This window comes from Myotis nattereri, assembly GCF_964212035.1.
Source record: "Myotis nattereri genome assembly, chromosome: 2".
Classification (NCBI taxonomy): Eukaryota; Metazoa; Chordata; class Mammalia; order Chiroptera; family Vespertilionidae; genus Myotis; species Myotis nattereri.
Window position 1 is genome coordinate 139,763,436 of NC_138076.1, and position 14,958 is coordinate 139,778,393.

General features: G+C 39.5%; 1 protein-coding gene across 1 annotated transcript in view; it reads right to left on the reverse strand.

The window, feature by feature from the left end:
- Window positions 1–14,958, reverse strand: part of OTOGL (otogelin like) — a gene marked incomplete at both ends in the record, with an annotated part of 144,967 nt that overhangs the window by 39,659 nt on the left and 90,350 nt on the right. The window contains 8 exons of the mRNA XM_081084691.1: window positions 77–100; window positions 627–769; window positions 1,019–1,196; window positions 3,971–4,068; window positions 5,938–5,964; window positions 6,451–6,530; window positions 12,462–12,579; window positions 14,654–14,932. Coding sequence (XP_080940817.1) covers window positions 77–100; window positions 627–769; window positions 1,019–1,196; window positions 3,971–4,068; window positions 5,938–5,964; window positions 6,451–6,530; window positions 12,462–12,579; window positions 14,654–14,932 — 947 coding nt within the window. The remainder of the gene's footprint in view (window positions 1–76; window positions 101–626; window positions 770–1,018; window positions 1,197–3,970; window positions 4,069–5,937; window positions 5,965–6,450; window positions 6,531–12,461; window positions 12,580–14,653; window positions 14,933–14,958) is intronic.

Here is a 14,958-nt window from a genome sequence, read left to right on the forward strand (position 1 = left end):
AAAACTTTGTAAAGTTAATAAACATAATTTTAGCAATAAACAGAAGTAATTTACTAAGCACTTCACAAATACTCACTAGCTTTTGAAATGAGTCCTCATTCTGTAAAGAAAAAAGCATAAAGAGAAAACATTTTTAAAAGAAAAATACTACTTGACTTTTAAAAACTTTCTTTGGATTACTATTATATGCCTCTAAATATAGTAACATGAAACATTTTTTGTTTTAAGTACCAGAAGATAAATGTCAGTGAGTTCTTGAGCCCCTAATGTTGCAACATACTCCAGCTGTAGATTTATGAAGAAAGGACAAAAGAATGGACTTCGGTGGGAGGTAAATGGGGGAGAAGGAGACATGTAATGCTATATGTAATACTTTAAATAATAATAAAAAATAAATTTTACTCAGATCTTAAGAGCTTGAATATATAAATGTGCAATGATCTCATTTGATTATTCCTCTTTTCAATATAGATTAACAAATTTTCATAAGTTATTATCATCATGTTGATAATTCCATCTGCTCAGTATTACCTTTGTACTTCTCACTTAGTATTGGTTATGAGAGCTATTGAAAGTTCATTATTTACTAGTTAAATCTATGTGGGGAACAAAAGAATTGAACTTACCTGATTCATGGAGCATTTTTCAATATGAGCAACTATCATTTCCCCAGGAATTCGTACTAAGATATAAGAAGCCATACTATATAATGCTGCATTGTTTCCATCAAACGTAATGATGCTCAATTCTGACAACATGGAACACCGACCTAAAAGAAATGTTGGAGAGTGGATTTCCTTAGTTACTAATTATTTCTATTTGCAGTAACAATTGCTTTAAATTAGTCTTATCACGTTTGACAAAAAGCAAATCTAAAGGTTACATACTGGGAACCAAAATCATAAATCAAATGAAGAATGCTCAACAATAACTTTGGCTTGATGAGGTGATCGGCTCAAAAAAATTACAACCTCCTCCTGATCAAAAATTGATAACGATGTAAGAAATGCAAACCCACAAGGACATTCCCACTCAGGGCAGCAGATATCAGTGTTCACTTGAACAGGCCTTCCCCGGAAACCACAGTCAGGCATTTCCACGTCCTTTGGGCAATTGAGAGACCAGTTGTACAACTTCCATTCCATATTAAGGCATATATATTGGCTACAATTATAAACAGGATCAAATTGTTGAGGCTGTTGTAAAAACAAAAAGAAATAAATAAAGAAAATCGGTGATTTTCCCCCCATTTTCAACTAATGTTTTCAATTATTTTTACATTTTTTGTCTTTATCCCCTTTAGGCAACCCTCAGCTTGTTCTCCATATCTATGGTCGTTTTGTTTTGTTTATTCACTTGTTTTTGTTTTGTATTTTTAGATTCCACACATAAGTAAAATCATATGGTATTTCTCTTTCTGTGTCTGACTTATTTCACTTAGCATAATACCCTTCTGGTCCATTCATGTTGTCACAAAAGTCAAGATTGAATTCCTTTTTTATTGCTGAGTAATATTTCATTGCATATATTTTTTAAATTTTCCATTCACATTGCCTATAGTCCATATTCCCTACATATGACAGCCTTTGAAAGATGAATAATTAAAATTTTACTACAACTTTTTGTTGATGTAACCTTTCTAAAATACTCAGTATGAACGTTTTATTTCAACTTTATCTCAATATTGACTTGATATCAGAATTGCCCATGTACTCAGAAATCTGAGCAAATTGAAGTCTTATCCTAATTTATCTAGCTTAGTGTTTTGCAAGCAGACTTATATAGTGGCTCTCAACTTGTCATATTACATTGTGTAAAGCTAGTATTGAATCTAATCTCTGTTAGTGTCAATTTTTTAAAAATTACAACTTAATTATATCCTAGTATTTCATTAAAAATTCCTATGTGAGGTCAATTTGACTGTTGGGTAGAATCATTATAAATTATCAATGCAATGTATAGCTCACAGACTTCTAGACAGACAAGAGTTAAATAAGTGGTGTTTTTTTCAGTTTATAAATTACATTCAATTTAAATCATGGCAATAATTATAGCAATGATAAACATTTTTACCACTTAGTATGCTCCCCATTGTTCAAACTAACCCATTTCATTCCCACAACAACAACCCTCTGAGGTCAACTCTATGTGTAGCATTTGTGTAAATCCACAGATTTTTGATACCTAAAAGGAATCTCAATCTTTACATGGCAAAACTGAACTCTTGGTTATAACCAACCAACCTTCACTTCCCACAATTTCACCATCCTAATTAATGTCAACTGTATCCTTCAGTTGCTCACGGCAAAAATTTTAGAATCCTTGATACTTCCTTTCACTCACACCTCACATCTAATCCTTCAGCAAATTCTGTAGCTTCTATTTTCAAAATATATCCATCATCTCTACTGCTGTTACCTGGTCCAGGCCACCATTGTCTTTTGTCTAAATTCCTGCAATAGCCTCCTAACTTGTCCTATTGTCTCCTTTCACCGTTCTCTCAACACAGCAGCTAAAATAATCCTGAAACAAATTATCTCATGTAATTCCTCTGCTCAAAAATATCCCATGCGATATCCTGTCATTTAGTGAAAAAGCCATGGTCTTTACAATCGCCTAAAAGGGCTTACATAATCGAACTTACTTGCTGCTATTTTATTCCTTCCTTACTTAATGGCCTTTTTGGTGTTGTTTGTGTGTGTGTGTGTGTGTGTGTGTGTTTGTTTTGTTTTTGTTTTATATTTCAGGTGCTTCCTCACTGCAGGGCCTTTGCACTTGCTTGGAACACTCTCTGGTTCTCTACAGAGCTTACTGTCTCAACTTCTTCAGAACTTTTATTATGAAACTAGAGGCCCAGTGCACAAATTTGTGCACCAGTGGGGTCCCATGTCCTGGCCTGTGGAATAGGGCTGAAATCGGCTCTTCGACATCCCCTGAGGGGTCCCAAATTTCGAGAGGGCACAGGCTAGGCTGAGGGACCCCACTGGTGCACGATTGGGGCTGGGAGGGACACAGGAGGTTGGCCAGCCAGGGAGGGACCACACAAGGGAGGGCTCCAGGGCATGGCCAGCTTGTCTCGCTTAGTCCCTATCAGCCCAGACCCCAGCAGCAAGCTAACCTACCGGTCAGAACGTCTGCCCTCTGGTGGTCAGTGCACGTCATGGTGAGGGTTGAGCAGCCTTAGCATATCATTAGCATATTATGCTTTGATTGGTTGAACAGACGACTGAACACTTAACATATTAGGCTTTTATTATATAGGATCACCTCATCAGTGAGAACTTTTGACCATATAACTAAAAATAGTTCCATTTTCCTCCTGAGCAGCACCCTCTAACATTTTTTATGACTCAGGAACATATTTTGCTTATTGATTGTCTCCAAACCTCCAATAAAATGTAAACTTCATAAGCACAGAAATGTTTGCCTGCTTTTATATTGTTTTATCCATGGTACCTTAATAGTGCCTGGCCAGAAATAATAATGGTTGAATAAGTAATTACTTTATTAGAACAAATAGCATCTTTGGAGTAAGGATATAAGTGCTCAGGTCTCAGCCCAGACAATTACAAGCTCTGGAGTTCAATGACCTTATCCTGCCTTGCTTACCATTGTATCTTTTTCATCTTACATAATGCCTGGCACATAGTAGCTCCTTAATAAATATTTTTTGAATGCCTGACTTACAGAGAAGCCCACACTAGATAACTATTTATTAAAGAATCACACTTAAGTCCCCATTTGAATTTTATATTTTTCAGCGTGACCAGAACCTAATTAATAAGAAATATCTGGGTCTGTTTAAGAAATACAATTGTTAAAATAGTAATGTATATTTCTTATTATCTTTTAGCAAAGAAAAACTAGCGATCACACTGAAAAGTTTAATAGCGTTTGGATAGTGATACAGACACTTGAACAGATGCTACAAGAAAAGAACATGATTGTTGAAGAGATGACTCGGTCTTACCTCACATTCCAAACCTGGGGTGGGTGTTAGCATGTCGGACACAGTGACGTCTGGTGGAGAAACCGTTTCTGGACCTGTTGGAAATGAAGATGTCCTCTCTGTTAGTGGGATGATATCCATTGTGTATGGAATTCACAGGTGGTAGAAACTGTGCTAAGAAATATTATATAGATTATTTCATTTATTCCCACAAGAACCCTGTGAGGTAGATAACAATACTCTTGTCATTTTACAGAGAGGGATACTAAGGTGCAGTGAGGTAAGCTGGTGAATGTTTGAGACAGAATTCAAACTCAGAGATTTTGATTCCAGAGTCCTGGCTTTTAACAGGCATTTATATATATATGCCTCTCTCATAGAGTTCTTATAAGGATTAAATGTATGCAAAGAACTTAGTCCAATGCCTGGTACATAATAAGTACTCAATAAATGGTAGTTAATTAGAATAGAAGTGATGGTAGTACTGCGACTATTATTTTGAAGATGTCACAGGACTCATTAAAATTTTCAATGACTTGTCATTGTCTTTAGAAAGAAAATCCAAGTTTCTTACCAGGGACTTGGTGATCTGGCCCTGATCATCTGTGCCATCCCTTCCCTTGGCTCAATTCCCCTTCACTACATGCTCAAGATACATTGACCTGCTTGAAGTTTGTAAACAGTAATATAAACGGAGCCACTTTAAAACTGGAACAGAAGCTGCCAGGCCAGAGGAACTGCACATCTTATGTCTCATACCTTCGGATTGTTGCAACTGGGCAAATAACCTTTGGATTGAACCTAGGGCAGCATTGTGCTCCAAAAAAAAGCTCTTTGCAAAGATAACAAGAAAGCAGTGGTGACCCCTGGACTGATGACTACTGGACTGAAAATTAAAAACATTGTTTAGAATTCACATCACTATGTTGTTATCTGCATCAATAAAAATGCCTTCCTTCTATTGATGCAGTTGTTCTCCTGCCCTTTCTCATAAATTCCCATTGCCTTTGTCTCCAAATTAGAACACCCTTTGGGCTTCTGCCTGAATCAGTGTGTCCGGAATGGCTATTCTTATGGATCTCAATTCATTTCTTGTTGCCTCTCACTTTGAAAGGCCTATTGTTAGGTTAGCAAATCCCTCTGTGTGTCTGGTCTCTCTCAGTTACAGGCCTTTGCACATGCTTCCCCTTCCAGCTGGAGAGCACACTTCCTCCTCCTACTAGTCTATCCAACTCCTACCTCTGCTACCTTCTGAGATCAAACCTCCAAAATTAGTACAAGTAGACAGGAGTGTCTACTGCTTGTATTACCCCTATTATAATATCACAACAACCTACGGACTACTAGCCGTTTAAGGGTAGAGGCTGTGTCTTAATCACCTTTCTCCTGTCCTCCCCCCAGTGCCAGGACACTGCCTAGCAGAGTTGACACTCAATTAAATCTTGTCAAATAAATTGAAGAATAAACATCTGAGCTTCTCTAAATTAAGTTTGTCAAGCCTCGCTATGAGTAGATGTATTAATCCTTTCCTGAGGCAAGTTTCATAGTGAGGGAAAGAAGCCGGGGTATGCCGAGAATGCCCCCTCCAGAGGCTGGGACAGAGCACAGGAACAGGAATGGAAGCGATTAAAGGATTGTGTTCTTTGCATTAACATATTTTTAGAGTCAGCCTAATCACTGTGAAAATTTAAGTAGGATTTGATAAAACCTAAATTCTAGGCAAAAAAAAAAAAAAAAGTGCGGGGAATCTTTGTCATCTATACTCATTGAAAGGGAAAAAGGAGATGGACCAATTGCAGAAGTCATTTAGAAATGGTGTTATGCTGACCCATCTACTTAACAAAACAACTGACAGCTAGGTTTTCCAGGGGATGGGAGAGTACTAATACCAGCCATTGTTATAAGTGTGCTAAGACTTAAATTACACAATGCTATTCTAGTGTCTATAATTGTAACAATACCAGTACATATGGGTAGAGATAGCTTACCTGGTGACATGGGAATCAGAGGTATGCCTACAAAGAAACAAAGAGACTTTCCTTAATTAGTTTTCTTTAAGGTGAGGCCCACATAGTTCATAGAGGGATCTTTAGCTTGGAGGAAAATGTTTGAGGAGAGAGAACACAGGAGAAATGTTAGAGAGAAGATTTGCATTCTTTGAAAAGTAACTAGAAATGAAAAGACAATGCAAAGGCTATTGAAGAAGAATCTTACGAAAGTATATTGTCCATCTAAAACTCTGTTCACAAGTGTGGAATCTCAGAGGGAAGGTGAGGGAGGGTGGGTAGGTGGGAGGTAATCAACCAAAGACCTTGTATGTATATATACATAACCCATGGACAGAGACAATAGGATGGTGAAGGCCTGGGGTGGGGGTTGGGCGTGGGCTGGAGGGAGTCAAGGGGGGGAAAAATGAAAACTAAAACCACTTGCCATCATAGAGAAAAATATGTTCAAGTGTTTTACTTTTCCAGAATAAAGTAAGTAGGGTTCATACTTACAGTCTCCTGGATAAACACATTTGAGGGTGATCTCATCAAGGATCATATGTTTAGGGCAGTAGGGCAAGCATCCTTCAACCCTTTACATTAAAAAATAAAATAAAATGAGAAAAGTTTATCATATAAATTATACTGCAGTTAATATATACAATCAAGATATATTTTTCCTATAATTCTTCCATTCTTCTTGTCAAGCACTAAGGAGTTCTTTATTTGCTACCACTCCCTCATTCCTCATTGTACACAATCACAAGCTAGTGGATCATAAAGAGGTATCATTCATGATTAAAACATAATTTGAACCTAGACCATTCAGCATACACTTATGTTTGGGACACATTAAGGCTATGTTCTATAAATCAGTAGAAATGCAGAAGCATCATTTATTGTGATTTTAAACTACATTCATTGTACTTTCTTTTCTTTTTACTGATTTAAGAGAGAGGGTAAGGAAGAGAGAAAAACATCGATGTATGAGAGAAACACATCAATTGGTTGCCCCCTGTCCCCCATCCATATGTCCTGACCAGGAATGGAAGCGGCAACCTTTCAGTGCATGGGAGAGCACACAAAAATCAGGGACGTTCATTGTACTTTCCATTCCTATGCAACCCCCCTCACCCAAGCCGGTAGGTATAGTCTTTGAACCATCCTTGCCTTAATGATGCTGGCAGAACAAAAACAGAATCTCAATGGCTTGACTTGCCTAAACACACTGAAAAGGCATTTGGAATCTCTGGGTGAAAGGCATAGAGGTGGGACATGGTTGCAGTTCTTTGAAAACAGGGCAGGGAAGCGTAGAGGCTACAGTTCTCAAGGGCATCAGGGCCTGTGCCCAAATTTGCAGCAGGGTGGCCTGGGAGGAGATGATTTTAAATGAGCCTATGGAGACCGGGAACCAAACTAAACTTCTGACAGATAAATATAGGGTGTTCCAAAATTCACACAAGATTTGCAATTCAATTCAATTGCAAATCTTGCCTGAATTTTGGGACACCATATAGACTATCTCTGATGCATAACAATTCTTTTAATGAGTATATTATGAATAGGAATAACTGTATTTACATATGGCCTCTATGCTATGCTAGTTGGTATCTTTTCTCATAAAAGTTGTAATTTCCACTGAATCTCTTTATTTTTAACACTTGATTCCAAGCGTGAGGTTGACTGGTCTTCGTAAGGCCCCCCAGTTTTTGTGCATGGCACAGAAGCAAGTGAGAGTCCCAGACTTCAAGAAGTCATGGGCTTGAGCATCCTGGGCCAGAGACAGGAGGAACCATCAGAATGCTTTTTTCCAAGGCAATAAAGACAAGATGATAACTGAGATTACATATTTCTTCTCATCCTGTTGGGGCTCAGAATCCAATTCATTCTGATTCAAATGAAATAAATGCAATCCTTTGTGTACAACCAATCATTGGATTCATCCACGCTTGAGAGAATTAATGTAAAAATTGTTGTAAAAAGTCTTGTTATCTGCCTCTCAAATACACTAGCAGGTTGTAATAATATTTTAAAATATTTCTAATCGCCTCATATTTAAATCAAAGAAATTTAAATAACAAATATTCAAGGCCTCTTTAAAATTCAGGAGGGAAATGAACTAACCTGAAACTAGGAGTTAGTGTTGCCACCAGAGGGCACTTGTTCATGGAAGGAAATCCAGACAACAGTAAAAACCAAGAACAGCCCATTTCTCTTTTCACATGAGACATATTTAGCTATCTCTTGGATGCCTCCATCATAAATGATTTTTTTAAACATCAACAGTTTAGCTATTTATTTCATAAAATAAAAAATTTTGAATAATGCAAGTTTAGCCGGTATATGATATTCCTATTCAACTCTACACTTTGTCAAAAAAAAATAAAAAATAAAGTTACTAGATTGCTAAAAAAATAAGGGCCAGTTTCTTCTCATTAAATTAAATAAATATCATTTTTATGCAACTCAATTATTTTGCAATTGTTTTATGCAAGTCAAAACCACAGACATCCTCTTAAAACATTTTCCCCAAACCAATAACTTATTATTTTAAAATGCCTTCTTGGTAGGTTCCTATTTATCTTGTCATACAACTGGTAATCTACTCAACTTCTGACAGATAAATAGAATATCTCTGATGCATAACAGTTCTTTTAATGGGTATCTACACTAATAAAAGACAAACATGCAAATTGACTGTACCTTCGCTACACCTTAAGCCATGCCAACCAGCCAATCAGTGACTATATGCAAATTAACCTAACCAAGATGGCGGCTGGAAGCCACAGAGCTGGAGCAAGCAGGAGGCTTGGTTGCCCCAATGATGGAGGAAGCTTGCCATGGCGGGCTCTGAGCTCCACTCAAAGCAACAAAGTTTCAATTATAGAAGGTAAATAAATCCCAGAATAAAAAGAAAAAAGAAAAAAAGGAGAGGCTGGGAGCTTCCGTTGCCGGGGGGCTTGGCCAGCCTGAAAATGGCCCTCATCCCCACATCCAGACTGGCCAGGCACCCCAGTGGGGACCCCCACCCTGAAGGGGGTGTGACCAGCCTGCAAACAGCCATCAGACCCTTACCCAGGCTGGCCAGGCACCCCAGCGGGACCGCCACCCTCATCTGGGACACCCTTTAGGGCAAACCAGCTGGCCCCCACCCATGCACCAGGCCTCTATCCTATATAATAAAAGGGTAATATGCAAACTGACACTAACAGCAGAACGACTGGGAATGACTGGTCACTATGACACACACTGACCACCAGGGGGCAGACGCTCAATGCATGAGCTGCCCCCTGGTGGTCAGTGCACTCCCACAGGGGGAGCTTTGCTCAGTCACAAGCCAGGCTGATGGCTGCCAGTACAGCAGTGGTGGTGGGATCCTCTCCCACCTCCTCAGCAGCGCTAAGGATGTCCGACTGCAGCTTAGGCCTGCACCCCACTGGCAAGTGGACATACCCCGAGGGCTGCCGGGCTGCCAAAGGGATGTCTGACTGCCAGCTTGGGCCTGATCCCCAGGGAGCGGGCCAAAGCCAGCATGTGGACATCCTCCGAGGGGTCCCAGACTGCAAGAGGCCATAGGCCGGACTGAGGGACCCCCTGAGTGCACAAGTTTTTGTGCACCAGGTCTCTAGTATTACATAATAGGAATAACTATATTTACATATGGTCTCTATGGTATGCTAGTTTGTATCTTATCTCATAAAAGTTATAACCTCCACTGAATATTTTTAACACTTGATATGTGCCAGAAATTGCAATTATCAAGAACAAAGGTGGTGATTCCGTTGGAGACTTGGAGGAGGGTACAATGCCACGTTGAAGCCCAGCTCAGTACTTGGGTCTCCCCTCAGGACTTAGAGTAGTAGGAGGAGCAATAATTTGGCTCCTCAGCATGGGAAGGGGGAGAGGTAGAGATAGAGAAGAAGGCAGAAATGAGAGACAGCTCAGCAGGGGTGAAGTTTCATTCTGAGTCTCTTCTCTGCATCCTAAACATACCAAAAGAGAAGTTCTGGGATAGCTATCGACCAAACAATGGGAGCATTGAGGATCTGGGTTCAAACACCTTAGAGATGACTGATGTGGCATAAGAAGTAAGACACTAGCCAAATGCCACTTCAAAATATAGCTCCCTTTCCTCCCCAGTGCCAGGGCCGGCCCTGCCCTGTGTTCCCTCCATGTCTTCCTTCTATGGTTCCTCCCTTCCTCCCTTCCTCCCTTCCTCCTTTCCTCCCTTCTTTCTTTCCTTCTCCAAGTGCACTCCTCACTATGAGACCCCTGTTTTTCTCAAAGCCCTAATAGCTACAAGGAAATAAGTCTGTTAATGTGTGGGGTCCCAGTGATTGAAGACATCTCCTTTTCAGAAAAATTTGTTTGGCATGATTTTATTTTGGTGTGTGTTTTGTTGTTGTTGCTTTAAGAAAATAAGCAAAAAAATATATCATTTTCTTCTCTCTTCCCCACCTAACCCTAGATACCCAACAGGGTGTCGTGGTCGAAACCACTGCCTACAAACTGTGACCTAGACTGGGCACACTGTTTAGCTTCATTGTCTCAGTTGGTTTCCCCCCTGAAATGGGAAGAATGAGATCACCCGTTTACAGCACTTAGCACAGTGCGTTATGCTGTCAGCACTCTAATGCGCCAGTTGTTGTCATTCTCCTAGCCCCCTTTCATGATTTGCTCCTTCCAAAAGACTGAGCTCATTTAAAGAGCGGCTCTGTCTCAGGCATTATGTGCAGGAACTCTTCTAGTGCCACTGTTTGTCACAGAATAAAAGCCCATTAATGTCTAATGTAAACTGATTCTTTCAAAAACATTCCCTCCCACCATTGCTCCATCTCTCTGTTCTCCTTATAGCAAAACTCTTAAAAACAAACACAAAAACCATTGGCACTCTGTCTCCATTTTGCCTCTTCCTATTCTCCAGGTTGCCCAATCCAATGAACAATGTTCAGTCTCAATTTTAAAATCCCCAGAACCAGCCCAGCCGGCGTGGCTCAGTGGTTGAGCATCGACCTATGAACCAGGAGGTCATGGTTCATTTCCAGGTCAGGTCATATGCCTGGGTTGTATGCAGGAGGCGGCTGATCCGTGATTCTCTCTCATCATTGAAGTTTCTATCTCTCTCTCCCTTCCTCTCTGAAATCAATAAAAATATTTTTTAATTAAATTCAATCCTCAGAACCAAATTCCTGACTTTTCTCCCACACTGCTCTTCCTCACGTTGCCTTACTTCAGTAAATGGCATTCAGCCCTTCCATTAAACTGAATCATTCAAATTTGCTGACATTTGACCAGTTATAATTACAAAAATGACAGTTTCATGTTGTTCTGCCTAAAAATTGCTGAGACCAAAACTTTAGTCCTTAACTCCTCTTTCTCTCATAATTGACATCAAATCCATCAGCAAACTCTGTAACTCTAAATTCAAAATATATTCAGAATCTGTCCACTTCTCAGAACCTCCAGGACTACCAATCAACTTCATTTCATGTCTTGTTTGTATTACTGATCAGTTCTGCTCTTGTCTTTCCCTTTGCCCAATAGTCTATTCTCACTACCACAGCCTAAGTAAACTTTCTGTGAGTCATGGACATGGGCAGGAGTGTAGTGATTGCAGGGGACAGGGGAGAAGGTGGAGGTGGAAGGGATAAATGGTGATGGAAAAATAAAATAAGTCCTAGCCAGTTTTGCTCAGGGGATAGAGCATTGGCCTGTGGACTGAAGGGTACCAGGTTCGATTCCGGTCAAGGGCACATGCCTGGGTTTCAAACACGATCCCCAGTAAGAAGAAATGTGCAGGAGGCAGCCGATCAATGATTCTCCCTCCCTTCCTTTCTGAGAGGTTTCTATCTCTCGCTCCCTCTCCTTTCCTTTCTGAAATCAATAACAATATATTTATTAAAAAATAATAATAAAAGAAAAAATAAAATAAATAAGTCAGATCTTGTCACTCCTCTGCCCAAAATACAGTAGGACATTACTCAGTAAAAAAGACAACGTCTTCACAACAGGCTATAAGGCCCTAAATTACTTGTCCACCACTATGCGTCTCTGCTCTCATTTCCTTCCTCTCTCTCTCATTCGCTTTGCTCCAACGAGCCTGGCCCCTTATTAACCCTCGAACATTCCTAGTACAGGACCTTTGTACTGCTCTCATATGGAAAGGATCTCTCCCCAGGTATCCACAGGGCCAGGCCCCACTTGCTTCAGATCTGTGAGCGTGTTCTTCCCTGACCACATGTGTTAAATACACACATGCCTTATGCTCCCAGTCTCCCTCACCTTCATTTTTTTCCATAACACATATTGCCACCTAATAATATATTGCATTATATATTTACATTTTATTTGTTTAATCTCTGCCCTACCCCAACAAAATTGAAGCTACATAAGGATAGACACTTCATCTATTTTGTTCACTGCTGTATCGGTAGCAGCTAGAATTCCTGACACATAGCCAACCCTTAATTACTATCACTTGTATAGCATAAAACAAGTTTATTGAATGTTTAAACATGACTTACGGTGGAAGAAATTTACATGCCAGTGCTTCAGGATCACTACACGTTCTAAAACAGGGAGTGGCACAAGGTTCGTATCTCCATTCACACATCCTCCTGTAAGGCACTACTGCCTGGATTTCTAGTGGAAAAAAATAAAGCTTAGATTATGTATATATTTTTTAATATATTTTATTGATCTTTTACAGAGAAGAAGGGAGAGGGATAGAGAGTTAGAAACATCGATCAGCTGCCTCCTGCATGCCCCCCTACTGGGGATATGTCCGCAACCAAGGTACATGCCCTTGACCAGAATCGAACCTGGGACCCTTCAGTCCGCATGCCGACACTCTATCCACTGAGCCAAACCGGTTAGGGCTAGATTATGTATATTTTTAGGTGCATCTCGAAAAATAATGATTTGTGATAGTAATTTTTCCAGGGATTGATCCCCCTCTCCCTCTTTGACCACTAACGCTGTGGAAAAGGCAGGGCTAGGGTAAAGCATTGCAATTGGTTAAAGCTTCTCATACTCAGGTTGAATATCTAAATGTTAGTCTGTCTTCCAAATATTTTAAAAAGCAATGTTGGAAGAGGCCTAGGAAATTTTTTAATATTCTTCCTTTATGTTTAGTGGATTCCCATTGACTTACATTTCATAATAGTATTAAACACTTGTTCAGAATTTTATTTTTTACCAAGTAATTTTTCTATCATTATATTTTATCTTTATTACAACCGTGTTGAATAGGTCTTATTTCCATTGTATTAATGAGAAGTTGGGGCACAGAGGAGCCAAGTAACTTGCCAAGTTCAAACAGTTAGAAAATGGCAAGACCAAAAACCAGTCACCTGACATCAAACCTAGGGAGAACACTCCATGTATATTCTTCTCCCGGAACTTAGCACAATACCTTGTACATGGTAAGTATTATCTGACAAAAAAAATAATAATAATACATGCTTACAGTTATAAAACCTCCCTTGATTAAATATTTTTCTTCTGTGAATTCTGCTAATACTCTCCCTTCATAGACCTTTCCTTCTGCAGCAGTCCAAAATTATCTCTGCAGAGCTCCATAAGAGAGAGAGTTCAGGTAACAGATTATGTTTCTTGGACTCTGGATACAGAACTCAATTCCACAGAATGGGAAGGAAAATAATACTTTTTGGAAGGCATCTATGCATATAAAGTTTAGCGTGACTGCTAGACCTGCATTACTGGGATTGTGGGTCTGGGAGAGGATTGGTTCTAAGATGAGAGTAGACCCCTAGTGTTTCTTAGGTTTAGGAAGCCCACAAAGATCCATTTCTGAGATTTTGATGACGCCATTGGCTATAGTTGTCCACAGGTGAGGTGGAACTGCAGGGTTTAGTTCTAAGGAAGCATATTTCTAGATTGGAGGGTATATATAGGTTTGTAAAATTTTGACTTTTAAGTAAATTCATGTAAAATATATCACATCTTCCCTATTGAATGTTGCATAGGCATGTTTATGGTTCTTTTTCTCATGAATACAGAAACCTTTCTTGAAGCTCAATTTGAATTATCTAAAATTCAAAGACTATCCAGGTATACAGAATTTATCCACAACAGAAAAGGCCAATGACTACTTTTCTCATACTAACAAGGGTACGTTACACTGAAAGGGCATGTGTGGGAGAACCAAGACAGATAGTAAGCTCCTAGGTTTTGAAAATAAAGCATGAGATTTAAACATTGAATGAGGCAGTGAGGATTGCTCTCTGAAACTCAGAAAACGCAATAGCTATGGCTCTCTAAGGATCTCTAGAAATAAGATGAGGTTCCCGCAGAACCAGGGAAGTCTTCCAGAGGTCAGTGGAACCAGACACCCCAGTACTCAAAGGACAGAGATAAACATGTTGTCTTTATCGTTAAGAATCAGGTTATTGAGAAGTTGTCTTCTAAGAAACAAAAAGTAGATACAAACACTAGACATCTGTGAGACACGGGTGAGCTCTATTTCCAAAGCCCAGACAGCACTGAAAGTAATAATTGGGTCAATAACTAAAAATAACATTATTCACGGCTGTTGTAGGCAATTTACCAATTAACTGATACTATACAATAACCCTATGAAGTAGGTATTATTATTTCCGTATACTTAGACTTCATTAAGAATGATTTAAAATTAAAACCTGCCATTATGTAAATTATCTACTTATTCTCCCTTTGAAGACCTCAGGTGACACACCTTCTATGCTGAAGCTACTCGCATGTTTAAATTCTTCCGAATCATCGTATTTCGATGCTTTGACAGTAAAATCCGTGAGTGTGATGAAAACGCCTTTCTTGCTGTATAACTCAAACGCACTGTAACCAGGAATCCACAGGCCCTGGTGGTGGAAAAACGTGGCTCTCCGCTGAAACGCTGAATTCTCCTGCCACAGCTTCAAACTAAGAGTGTTATCGTTGTGGACATAGAGAAAGTAGTTTGGCCTTTCAGCAGACTCCAAGGACACAAGTGCTGGTGCTGAAAGACAGAGCAGTGTGTGTGAC